This window comes from Diplotaxodon limnothrissa, linkage group LG3 (genome assembly GCF_057381915.1).
Source record: "Diplotaxodon limnothrissa isolate DT_005_m linkage group LG3, D_limnothrissa_male_GT1.1, whole genome shotgun sequence".
Taxonomy (NCBI): domain Eukaryota; kingdom Metazoa; phylum Chordata; class Actinopteri; order Cichliformes; family Cichlidae; genus Diplotaxodon; species Diplotaxodon limnothrissa.
Genome location: NC_140598.1, coordinates 10,974,770 through 10,987,918, shown reverse-complemented (window position 1 = coordinate 10,987,918; position 13,149 = coordinate 10,974,770). Strand labels below are relative to the sequence as shown.

The 13,149-nt window shown below is 45.9% G+C and overlaps 1 protein-coding gene across 1 annotated transcript in view; it reads right to left on the bottom strand.

Moving 5' to 3' along the window:
* Window positions 1-3,888: 3,888 nt before the first annotated feature.
* LOC146634498 (protein NLRC3-like) overlaps window positions 3,889-13,149 on the bottom strand; it is a 197,631-nt gene continuing 188,370 nt past the window's right edge. The window contains exons 2-5 of the mRNA XM_085377468.1: window positions 9,625-9,760; window positions 7,489-7,724; window positions 5,581-7,372; window positions 3,889-4,070 (exon numbers count right to left, since the gene is read on the bottom strand). Of these exons, the coding sequence (XP_085233594.1) occupies window positions 3,890-4,070; window positions 5,581-7,372; window positions 7,489-7,724; window positions 9,625-9,734 (2,319 nt within the window). The 5' untranslated portion in view covers window positions 9,735-9,760 and the 3' untranslated portion in view covers window position 3,889. The remainder of the gene's footprint in view (window positions 4,071-5,580; window positions 7,373-7,488; window positions 7,725-9,624; window positions 9,761-13,149) is intronic.

Genomic DNA, 13,149 nt, shown 5'->3' with positions numbered 1-13,149 from the left:
ACTCTGACCACAGGCCCAGGGGCCACGCACAGCTGGCTTCATCCAAGAGACAGGAAACAAACCAACACAATAATAAAAAGCACCATGTGATCTTCTTACATCTTCAAGACAAACATAGTAAAAACATGAGCATATTGGAGGGGTTGGACTTCAGTGCTGCTGTCAGATAATCACAGCTGATCTCTGACAAACCACACTTCCTCAATCTGTATAAAGAATGAAAGATGTAAGTTTATTAGACAAAGTGTGAGCTTGAAATCATTCAGTGTTTCATCATCTGTTCAGAGCTGAAGAAGGTTCAGAATGTAGAAGTTTAGAAAATGGAAACTCCAAACAGCTGAAGCCAACAGGAAGCAGCTTCAAACAGGAAACTGTGCAGAGTTTCAGACTATATGTCCTGATGCAGCCAGTTGGATTTTGGAGATTTGAATCTCTGTTCTGTGACTAAGTCCTTGAATCATTTCTTCCAGATGGTCCAACAAGACAGACTAAGTGTTGGACATGTGTTGTGGCTCCATTAGGGGAGCTTCTAAATGTGATGTGATGGCCCCTCTGGGTCTGTCAGGTCACAGGACTGAAGAGCGCTCAAACTGGGCACACAGTTGTTCCAGTCTGGACCAAAGACTCTATACTGGGACTGAGGGACTGCTTTGACTGCATCCACTGGGACTTTTTAAAGGCTCATGTTCTCACTTAGATCATCGTTTTCTACTTACATTTCTTTCTTGGAAAAATTGGGATTACTTTGAAAACAGGAAGTATTTTCCCCAATAAGCAGCCCTGGATTAGTAAATCACTCCAACATGTTCTCAGGCAGAAGAAGCTGTCTTGTTATGAGGGAGAGAAGAAAAAGATTGAGACAGAAACTTGTTGAAAGAGAGATAAAGCAGCTAAAATCAGGTGTAAAAGTAAAGCAGAGGATGAGCCGAATAAAGGACACTCAAGGCTGGCTTGGAAAAGAATGAAGTCCATGGTGGGGATGCAGAACAAGGAGCAAAGATGAATGTGATGCTGAATCAGCAGAAGACTTGGACTCATTTGATTCCAGCTTTGATATCATTGATTTCAATGAAGAGCTTTGTGATTGTAGCAAAGGGCTGGTAGCTCTGAGAGTCCCACTGATGAGGTGTTTGTGTGGAAATCTCTTAGTGGGACCAAAGAGAGAAAAAGCCCTGGTCCTGATGCTGTGGGAGGGAAATGATTGAAGTGTGCTGTGAGGAACTGACTGGGAGATTTTCACACATTTTCCAGTCCTCCTTGGAACAACAGGAAGTTCCCAGCATATGGAAACAAAGGTTAAGTGTCCTATGGCACTCAGTGATGATGGTGCTGTGGCCCCACCACCTCCACCTCTTTGTAAAGGAACTAACTGTAATCTGAAGCTTCAAATGGAACTAAGACTTCCTCCACTAGGTGGTAGTGTCTGATGAGAAAGTGTTAGTGGAGCTGGCCTGGAGTCAGAAACAGGAAGATGCAGGATTTGGGCTGAAATGGGGAAAAGTGGTTCGCACTAGTGCCTGAAAGCAAGAAGGTTGTAGGTTGAAGCTTGTTGGCCTTTCTGTGGAGGTTGGATGTTCTCCCACAGTCCAATGAAATGCTGCTTAGGTTCATTGGTGCTTCTAAATTGGCTGTAGGTGTGGATGTGAGAGAGTGCTTCTCTGTCTCTCTCTGTTGGCCCTGTGATGGACTGCTCACCTGTGCAGGTGGACCACGCCTCTTGCCCTATGACAGCTAGGGCACAGGCTGCAGCCCTGTGAGCCTAAGCTGAATAAACAGTTAGCAAAAATGATCCACAGATGGCCTGAAATCCCCCAGTTAGCAGTTTGGTAGATAGCTATGACATGCTAATCCCATCCAGCAGCTGTATTCTACCTGTAAGCTGATCCCTGCTGAGCCAAAGCACTTTTTCATATACAAATTACAACCTTTAATAGAAACCTATTGGTCAGCATCTTATTAGCCTGCTGTTAGCTTCATTCCACAGAAAACTGAGAGAAACTAACAGAGTTGATAAAGAATAAAGAGAAATGCGCTGATTTAAAGCCTTTGAAGTGCTTCAGATGATCTCTGTCCACTTCTGTCCACTCATTCATTCATGTAAGCTTTCTAATGCAGCTTTGATCTTCACAGTCTGCTTCATGAAACTCATTCTAACCCTGAATGTCAGAGTGTTCCTCCTTCTCTTTCCCATCATTCATGCTGGCAGTGGAGGAGATTTGGATGTTGGACTGTGTTTTGATGATGTGTGTATGTTTGTGTTGGACTGCTGTCTGTAAAGCAAACGCACATTTTGCTTTGGATTTCAGTGTCAGAAAGACTTTAAGGTGGAATGAAGAGTTTGAGAGTTTCACAGTGAATTATCCAGTGGAGGATTTTTCTTCTTCTTTGAAGGTTTGAAATGTGAACATTGTTCTGCTGCAGTCAATGGACTAAACCAGAGAAGAAGAAAACAGACTTTACCATGAAGATCCTCAGTGTGGATCAGTATAATATCAGCCTGATGTCTGCAGTTTAGTGTCAGCACAACTTTCACATCATATTCATCTCAGCACAACTAAAACATGCTGACTGACCCTAGAGTTTCAAGTCCACATCCTGGACTCTCCAGGAAACCACACAGATGCTTCACTCCTGAATCCTGCAGCTTGTAGTTGGAGCTCAGGTCCAGCTGTCTCAGATGGGAGGGGTTGGACTTCAGTGCTGCTGCCAGATAATCACAGCTGATCTTTGACAAACCACAGTCCATCAATCTGTATAAAGAACAAAGTTTTGGTTGTTTTTAAATTGTGCAGAAATGAAACTACACTGAGCTCAATTATGTGACAGACATTTCATCCCATGTCAGTTTGGCCTCATCCTGGGCCGGATTATCCAGCACAGACTCTGACCACAGGCCCAGGGGCCACGCACAGCTGGCTCCATCCAAGAGACAGGAAACGAACCAACACAATAATAAAAAGCACCATGTGATCTTCTTACATCTTCAAGACAAACATAGTAAAAACATGAGCATATTTGTTTCCTGATAAAATGATGTGACAGGTAGAACAGAGTAAAGTGGTGGTGTTACAGCCTTTCTCCCCTCTGCTGCCGAGGCTGTTAGTCTCTCCCAAACTCAGCTACAGGACTTCCAAATGAATGAAAGCAGCAGAAGTGGTTTTACAAATGAAAGAGGAAGAGGAGAAGAAGAGGAGAGGGAGGCCACCCTGACCATCACTCCAGCTGAAAACATCACACTTCCATTAAAGTTGGTGAGAAAATGTTGAGCAGGACGAGCTGCTGGCTAATCTGGAGGCTGTAGCAGCAGCTCACAGTCACAGTGGATTTCCACTCATGAAAAAGCTCTGGCTGCTTCATTTCTCATCTCATATCAGAGACTTTAAAGCTTCACTGAAGCTGTACTGTGATGCTTCCATATCCCAGTGAGGCCTCCATAATGATTTCAGCTGTTCTGTACACACACTGTGTGCCCTGTATGGCTCAAAGTCTCTGCAGCCTGTTTTTATCTGCTATCATCAGATCTTCATCATCCTCATTCACATCCCTCACACACTCTACAGCCTCATCAGCACTGACTTCATCTTCACTGACTGATGGAGCACAACATGAACCTGTGGAGGCTGAAACACTGTCCTGTCAAACATCTCCCCGTCACCACTCCACTTCTGTCAGCCTTTAAATGAACCCTGCTCAAGTCTGTCACTTCTGTTTGGAGCCAAAAGGAAAAACTGCTGTTCAGTCGTTTGGAAAGACAACATTTCTGAAAGCACTCAAACTTCTTCACATTTGTCTTCAGACACATCCTGAACATTTAGGAACTAAAGAAAGGTTCAAACATCAATCAAAGACCTGAAATATAGAAAAACTACAACAGCCGCAGTCAGTGAACTCACCTCAGAGTCTCCAGTCGACAGTTTGGACTCTCCAGTCCAGCACACAGAAGCTTCACACCTGAATCCTGGAGGCCATCATTCCAACTCATGTCCAGCTCTGTCAGATGGGAGGGGTTGGACTTCAGAGCTGAGGCCACAACTTCACAGTGAGACTCTGAGAGTCGACACCAAGTCAGTCTGTGATGATAGAAAATATAAAATGTGTTATTATAAAAGCAGAAAATCTGCATTATAAACACAGACTGAATGTATATGAAGACAAAACAGAGTGAGGTTATAATCTGATGAATCTGCTCTTCACATCTGTGCTTCAGCTCCTCTTACTGTGTTTGACATGACACAACGATTGAGTCTCTCTCAGACCTGCAGACTTTTAATGAGAATCTTTGTTTGGCTTTAATCTGCAGATGAAGGAGGAAGATGGTGTCACATTTAGGCTTCCATAATGTCCACAGCCTGTCACTGAGATCTGATCCAGAGTCAGAGTGAAGACACACATTTGGACTGTTTCCTGTTTTGACTCCAGAACATTTTGAATGAGTTCAGCTCAGTGAAGAGTTCCAGCTGGAAAGATGATCTCTGTTTGCTACCTGCTGTCAGGTACGACTGTTCACGTCCACACGCAGGAAAAACCTGCTGACTGTTACCAAACGGAGCAGAAATCTCATCACTGGACAATAATGATGAATGAACTCAGAGCTGCTGATATCAGATCTGATTTCAGGGGAACTAAACACAGAAATGATTGGCTCATTTGAGCTTTCTGAGCCATTATCTGCTGGTGTGTCGCTAGTTGGCAGAAAATGATTTGTATTCCTGTTCAGGGCTTCAGTGTTTATGAGTCCAGATCCAGGTGACAGCAAGTCAAAATGATGTTACCTGTCTGTGTCCAGCAGCAGCCTGTATTCACTTTGAATATTGTTATAACCTGACATGGATCAGTTTGTCTTTGATTGGTTTGTAAATGTCACTGTTTCCATTGGACCTGAGTGACGTACAAAGACAGAGAGGGAGAGAAAAGAGAGAGAGGATGGAGACAGCAAAGAGAGAGCAAACACAAACAGGTGAGAGTGGACAGGTGACCAAGGTCAGCAACCAATCAGAGAGCTTCTGTTTGACCCACAGTCACTGATGATGACTGCACATAACCAAGCAGTGTGTTACTCTGATATCAAATATGGATCCTGCTCTTATAATAATGATCATCAGATGATGTTATTGTGTTATTTTGTAGCTGAATACGATGTTTGTGTGATTATCAGTGAAAGAAGCAGTGAGGAGGATGGAGAGAGAGAGAGGACAGAGGGTGAAGTTAGAAACACTAAAAGGATTTTTCATGGATTTCATGGATGATTTGAGTGATTTCCAGCAGGACACTTAAACATGTCAGTGGATGTCCTAAAGAACATATTCACTGATATGAAACGTGTCATTGAACAGGATTAATATCAGTGGAAACATGGTGGAAACAGCTGTGACTGCATGGATGTGACACACTTCAAATCTGTTCTCCACTCTTGGATTTGGGATCCATGGAGCTGCTGCTGAGTCTGTACAATAAAGGAATGGTGTGGAAGGTTGCAGCGTACGGACACAAACACTTTGTGGTTACAATCTGATTTTATTTTCAACATTAAACTACTAACCTACACTGATCAATGATGTTAGTGATCACATCTGGACTCACCCAGCCTTTATGCAGGTCCTCACTGCTGGAATCAGTCTCTGTCGTCCCCGCTCTGATGTTTTGTACTTCTGCAGGTCCAACTCATCCAGAACCTCCTCTGATCTCTGCAGCATGAAGGCCAGAGCTGAGCACTGGATGTCAGAGAGTTCCTTCTCTGATCTGTTCTCTGACTTCAGGAACTCTTGGATCTCCTGATGTACTGAGAGGTCGTTCATCTCCATCAGACAGTGGAAGATGTTGATGCTTCTGTCAGGAGAGATTCCATAACTGTTCATCTCCTTCAGGTTGTTGATGACTCTCTGGATGGTTCCTGGACTGATCTCTGTCTGACCCAGCAGACCTACTAAGAGTCTCTGGTTGGACTCCAGACAGAGACCATGAAGGAAGCGAACAAACAGGTCCAGGTGGCCATTTTTACTCTCGAGGGATTTCTCCATGGCTCGTTTAAGGAAATCATCCAGAGAGGACTCGTTGTATTTTTTTCCCAAAAAGTTCTCCAGCAGCTCTGTCTTCCTATTGGTGTGACAGTGGAACATGTAGACAGCAGCCAGAAACTCCTGAATGCTCAGATGAACAAAGCAGTAGACTGGTTTCTGGAAGATCACACACTCTCTTTTGAAGATCTCTGTACAAACTCCTGAGTACACCGAGGCCTCTGTCACATCCAGACCACACTGCTCCAGGTCTTCTTGGTAGAACATGATGTTTCCTTTCTCCAGATGTTCAAACGCCAGCCTCCCCAGCTTCAGAAGAACTTCCCTGTCAGCCTCCGTCAGCTCCTGTGGACTCGTCTCACGTCCCTCATGGTACTTGTTCTTCTTCCTCTTTGTCTGAACCAGCAGGAAGTGTGAGTACATGTCAGTCAGGGTCTTGGGCAGCTCTCCTCTCTGCTCTGTAGTCAACATGTGCTCCAGAACTGTTGCAGTGATCCAGCAGAAGACTGGGATACTACACATGATGTGGAGGCTCCTGGATGTCTTCATGTGGAAGATGATTCTGCTGGACAGCTCTTCATCACTGAATCTCCTCCTGAAGTACTCCTCCTTCTGGGCGTCAGTGAAGCCTCGTACTTCTGTTAGCCTGTCAACACATGTAGGAGGGATCTGATTGGCTGCTGCGGGTCGGGAAGTTATCCAGACGAGAGCCGAGGGAAGCAGATTCCCCTGGATGAGGTTTGTCAGCAGCTGGCTGACTGATGACTTCTGTGTGACATCAGACAGCAGCTTCCTGTTGGTGAAATCCAATGAAAGTCTGCTTTCATCCAGGCCGTCAAAGATGAACAAAAGCTGAGAGACGGCCAGCTTCTCTGCTGTGACCTTCTGTAATGTTGGATGGAAAACATGGAGCAGCTCCAGAAGACTGTACTGCTCATCTCTGATCAGGTTCAGCTCCCTGAATGAAAGCAGAACCACCACACTGACATGTTGGTTCTCCAAGCCCTCTGCCCAGTCCAGAGTGAACTTCTGCACTGAGAAGGTTTTTCCAACACCAGCCACGCCGTTGGTCAGAACCACTCTGATGGGTCTCTGTTGGTCAGGTAAGGCTTTAAAGATGTCCTGGCACCTGATTGGAGCGTCATGGAGGGCGTCCATCTTGAAAGCTGTCTCTAGCTGCCTCACCTCATGTTGGGTATGAACCTCTTCACTCTGTCCCTCTGTGATGTAGAGCTCAGTGTAGATGGTGTTGAGGAGGGTTCTACTTCCTGTTTCATCACTTCCTTCAGTCACACGTTCACATCTCCTCCTCAGACTGATCTTATGTTCATCTAAAACCTCCTGCAGACCAACATCTGCTGAAAGAAAGAAAAACAATGAGACTAAAGAGAAAGAAAACTCTTCAATGTCTGAACAACACAAGAAGTCCAGTTTTCAGAAATGAGTCCATCAGCAGACAGATGTTCAGTCTTACTTTGTACACAGCTGCTCTGACTGGCTGTCTGCAGTCCAGCTCTGCTTCTGGATCTTTCTCCACACTGGGGACAGGAGGAGTTTCCTGATGAAGCAGACTGGTCCCAGTATGAGGAGATGCACTGTCTGCAGAACCAGTGCCAACAGCTGGTAGGGACTGGATCCTTCAAGACGTCCTGGCACAAAGCACAGCAGGACAGCTGCTCCTCCTCACAACCACCACTCCTCTTCCTCTTCCTCCCTCTGTGAACACATTTCTTTATCACTAAAATCATTGACTGTTAGTGACAAACATCCAGATTTGATGACACTGTGCAGAAGCTCTGATGGTGACACAGAAAAGTCAAAGTGGAGATACTTCTGTCCACCTTTGATTAGACTCATTATAAAAAGGAAACAAAGTTTGAACACAGTCATGTTTCCAGTTCACTGACTTAAATTTATTCCATGGACACTCACTCTAACCTGAACCACAGCTACAACCCAACATTGTTGAGGCCTCATCTCCTCCTTTCCTGACTGTAGAGGTTAAATATGCAACAACCAACAAATAAAAGAATTTGGTTCATTTCAAAGAAATTCACACGGTGACCAAGTAAAGTAACCGTAGTAAAGGAGACAACATCCCGTTGATGGTGGGATTATTTGAAAGATTTGCTTTAGTCACGTCACCAAATGCAGTTGAACCACCCGTGGATCCATGTTTGACCATTCTACCACTCTGAGCTCTGCTTTTTAATCATTTTATTATTATCATCATTCATTTATTCATTCTTTGGAGGGGGGCTATTTCCTAATGCCGCCCTAATAAGGTGATGTTCAAGGGGAAATATAACAGAAACTCTTTCAGTGTTATTCATTAATAAATTAACAGATAAACTGTGAAGAAGAAAAAAACTGAGATTTAAAGGAGAGAGTGAGAAACTTGATCATCCATCCTCATAATACATGTTTATCAGTATCTGCTGTGACCATACTGCAGTAATAACTACAAGTCTACATTTCTGTGACTGTTGATCAATCACAGCAGGAATCTGAGCTCATCTCTGCACACAGAGCAGCTTCAGCTCTGGGATAAACTGCTCGCTTCACGTCCTTCTCAGCTCACAGACACTCATCCTGATATTTTCCTTTAACATTTGATGGTATAATTCATCTGAGTTTACACTTTATCTGCATGAATACAGAAAAACAGACCCAAACACCATAAAACATCAGTTTCACCATGTAGAATATATTGTTGTTTCCTTGCTTTTAATTCAGAGAAAAACTCTGATTTGGATTTTCTCTGTTCTCTTTGCCACAGCCCATCCCAGCAGCAGTTGAAGCAGCTGACTGTCACAACACTAAATAACACTTTAGGAGGAATTTCAGAGGTCAGTAAAGCTGCAGTTTCAACATCAGTTAATTAATCATAGTTCATCATAAATGTTAACCTGGCTGGCACACATGTTAATGTTAGTCATTTAAATATTAGCAGTTAGCTGAGGCCACAAGAAGAAGAGGCCCTAGAAGAACAATGGATGATAAGATTAGATTTTCAAGACTAGGCAGAGACGTGTTTTCCTTTACTGTCTCTTACAGAGGAGGGAGCAGATACCAGACGAGGTCACGGAGGTACGGGGAGGATTCGCAGCAGACAGCAAGACTGCCACGTCCATGCGAGAGAGCGATGGCTACGATAATCTGTTTTTGTCTCCCTATATAATGTTGTACAGCCCATGTGAGGGTTATCCTCTCTGTGAACCAGATGCTTGATTTCACACAGAGGTCCACCAACTGAATTTGATCAGTTATGGAACGATTTACCTCGACAGGCTCCTTCACTCGCTGCTTTTAAACCTCCTTTAAAACACACTTTTACTCCCTGACCTTTGACCCAGTGTGACATGTTGACTCACTACCTCAGACAGCTTAAAAATAGTCTTTTTGTTTTTTGGTGCTGCCTAAAAGAACCGTAAATATCTGTCCTATATACAGTTATGTTCATATATTTTTGTACTACATCAGGAAACTCAAAAACATAGTTTGTAATATTTTAATCCTTATTTTTAAAACTGTTTTTTGTCATTTTTCTTCTCCCATTGCATCAAAAATCATTATTTACACTGAATAAATGAGTCAGCAACTCTCTTACATTGTTGCTGCAGGTTCATTACTGAACATTGGAGGTTGTCCTTTGGACCAGTCACTGCTCACAGACACACAGCTGGATGCTGCAGATCCTGCTCCATCCTCTTCCTCCATCTTCTTGATGTCAGGGTGGAGTTAGTCTGAGAGGCAAACACACACACTCAGAGGTGCTGTTGTACTGGAAGCATCACACTGACGGGTTTCTAAAGTTCTCATTGATCATTTCATGGAGTTTCTGTGGTAAACACTGTCCTGTGACGTATGTGTCATGGTGAGGGTCATGAGGGCTAACCAGCCCCACTCCTTACTCCTCATATTTCAGCCTGAAGCACAATAACAGCCTAAACCTAACCAGGAGGCTGTAACCTCAAAGGGACTTCATGGTTAGAAATAAAGGTTCAATGAAATGAAGCAGATCATAAAAACATGAGTTCCAACTTTAAAAGAAGCATCCACACGATGACGGCACAGCAGAGGAGCACTTTCTCTAACACACTGATTCAGTTCCACTGACACAAGGACACACACAGGAAGGCACACACACACAAGCCTTTATAAGAAACAACACAATCATCTGCGCTTGACTTGTCAATCCAAGTCCTTAGCCCATGAGCCCGCGGTATCAGACCACAGATATTCCCTTACTTTGAAAAAATAAAGCCAGTTTTCAGAACAGACCTGATGTTTATGCTACAGCCTGTTTACCAATATAATCAATATCAGATATCAGAGCAACAGAAACCTCGGTGATCAGGACGCTGGGACTGAGAACAGGAAGTGGCTCAAACGTCACAGTTTCATAACGTCACCCTGAACTCCACTCACGGAGTTTCTGTCGCCATTGTAGTTTTTAAAGTCCCGTGATAAAGGCGGGTCTTTCTGTGAATCCGCACGCTCATTGGCTAATAGCTCGAGATTGACACATCGTTATCCAATGAGCGTGCGGGAACTTCCGACATAAAGTTGTTTCCTTTGAAAAACCAAAGTCTGATTATTTTTGCCTCCACTGACGGAGCCTGTTGTTCCCGCCACAGAGACAGTAATGTCAGAGCGGTGTTAACACTCACCCTGCCTCAGCACAGCTCTCACTCTCCTCCTGCTCTCTCACACTAAACGGAGGCTCAGCTAAACTCACTTCCTCTCTACTTACAGGAAACCAGCGCTCAGAGGAGCCGACCGGCCTCACATTTCACCCACAGACATGAACAGCGTGGAATTATTTTATGTCATAAGAAGAAACATATTCATGTTAACACTCACCTGCCTCAGCTCCACCTTCCTCCTCCTGCTGCTCTGAACGGAGGCTCAATACTTTCACTTTCACTACTGCTCCCTAAACACAGAGGATGCTGGGACTTTCCTTTCGGTGCGGTCTTCCTCTTTGTTTGTTTGTGTTCAAGTTATTTCGATCATGTAAACATCAACAGAACATGTGAAGCCACACAGAGTTTGTGGGTAGGAGGGTTTGGGGAGGGGTCAGAGGGAAGAGGTCTCTCAGTCCTGACAATCCACATTTTTTTTGAATTTATTTTTTTAAGGAACTTTATTTACAAACAGTATAACATACAAGGCACCATCATTAATCCGAATATGTAACATCCTCGGTTGAGCATTATAGTAAGACAGAAAAGGAAGAAAAAAAACAAAACAAAAAAAATAAAAATAAATAAACACAAAGCCAAAAGAGCTAGCACAAAAAGAAAGAACAGTCGTTGAAGGATTTGAACCAAAGGCAACAAATAACATGAACAAAAAAGGGCAGTCAAGATTATAAATTAGGGAGGTTTCTTTTTTTAACATAGATTAAACTCTTTAAATAAAACAACAAGTTTATGAGCTTTGTTATTCACAAGTTTCAGCGATTTAGCCCAGTGTCATGGATCGCTGTGTGGCAGGCAGGAAATAGGACCCAAACGCAAACTCACGGAAAACAGAACTGAACTCAAAATGCAGCTTTATTGCTGACAGGTGACAAACGATAGCAGTGATACAAAAGCAATACAAAACTAAACTAAACTGGGAAGAGCTAATTGTAACACATACCAGAAGACACGGGGAGAACCACACACAGCATGAGGGAGAACGCGACACAGAACTGAGGGAGACGCAGACATAAATACACAGAGGGTTAACGAGGGAAGTGGGAGCACATGGGGAACACAGGTGACACTGATAATCATAACAAGACATGGCAGGAGTGAACACAACACTGACGGGAGATGGGCAAAGTAAAACAGGAAGTACAGAGGTTCAAACAGGAGGAGAGAGAGCACGGGGAGAACGTAGACATAACGGGAACAGAAAACAAAAGAGCACAGCAAACACCGGAGCCCAAGAAAAACAACCCAAAAACACAGTGCAGTTCAGGGGGCCGACCATGCGGACGGCAACGGTGGAGACGTGGAAACAGTTCAGGGGGCCGGCCGTGTGGAAGGCAACAGCGACGACGTGGAAACAGTTCAGGGGGCCGGCCGTGCGGAAGGCAACGGCGGCGACGAAGGAGACGACGGAGCAGTTCAGGAGGCCGGCCGCGCGGAAGGCAGCGGCGGCGGCGAAGGAGACGACGGAGCAGTTCAGGAGGCCGGCCGCGCGGAAGGCAGCGGCGGCGGCGAAGGAGACGACGGAGCAGTTCAGGAGGCCGGCCGCGCGGAAGGCAGCGGCGGCGGCGAAGGAGACGACGGAGCAGTTCAGGGGGCCGGCCGCACGGAAGGCAGCGGCGGCTCTCCAGTGTTAGGCGTGCTGGCCATGGCCCGGTGGGCACAGGACCAGTCGAGGCATGACCAGTCGAGGCATGACCAGACGGTGGCATGGCAGCCACAGGCGACGGACCCGGACCAGGCGATGACGGGGCCGGACCAGGCGATGACGGGGCCGGAGCTGCAGCAGGCGAAGCACAGGCTGGAGCTGCAGCAGGCGAAGCAGAGGCCGAAGCTGGACCAGGCGGAGCAGAAGCAGAGGTCGACGCCGGACCGGGCGACGTTGAAGGCGATGCAGAGGCCGGACCGGGCGTGGGTGCAGCTGATGCAGAGGCCGGACCAGACCACGGCTGAACGGGCCCCTCGGACCCTCCAGCGGAGACGAGGAGGTGCTGGCCGGGCTGACCTGAGCCGCCAGCGGAGACGAGGAGCGGCTGGAGAGGTTCTCCTGAACCCCCAGCGGAGACGAGGAGGTGCTGGCCGGGCTGGGCAGAGCCGCCAGCGGAGACGAGGAGCTGCTGGAGGGGTCCTCCTGAACCCCCAGCGGAGACAGATGCAGAGCCAGCAGGTGCAGAGACTTCTGGCTGAGGGGACGCTAACTGTAGCTGCACAGGGCACGCAGTCGGCTTAGGATGCAACGGCTGGGGCTGTGCAGGGCAAACAGTCTGTCCAAAGTTTGTCAGCACCACGCAGTCCTCAGCTGGCGGAGAAAGCTCACAAAGGCTTCCAGCTGAGGTTAGCAGTGTCTGAATGGGTTGCTGAGCGATTAACTCGGCTGGTGACTGAGCTAACTGAACTAGAGACTGAGCTGGTGACCAAACAGGGAACTGGGC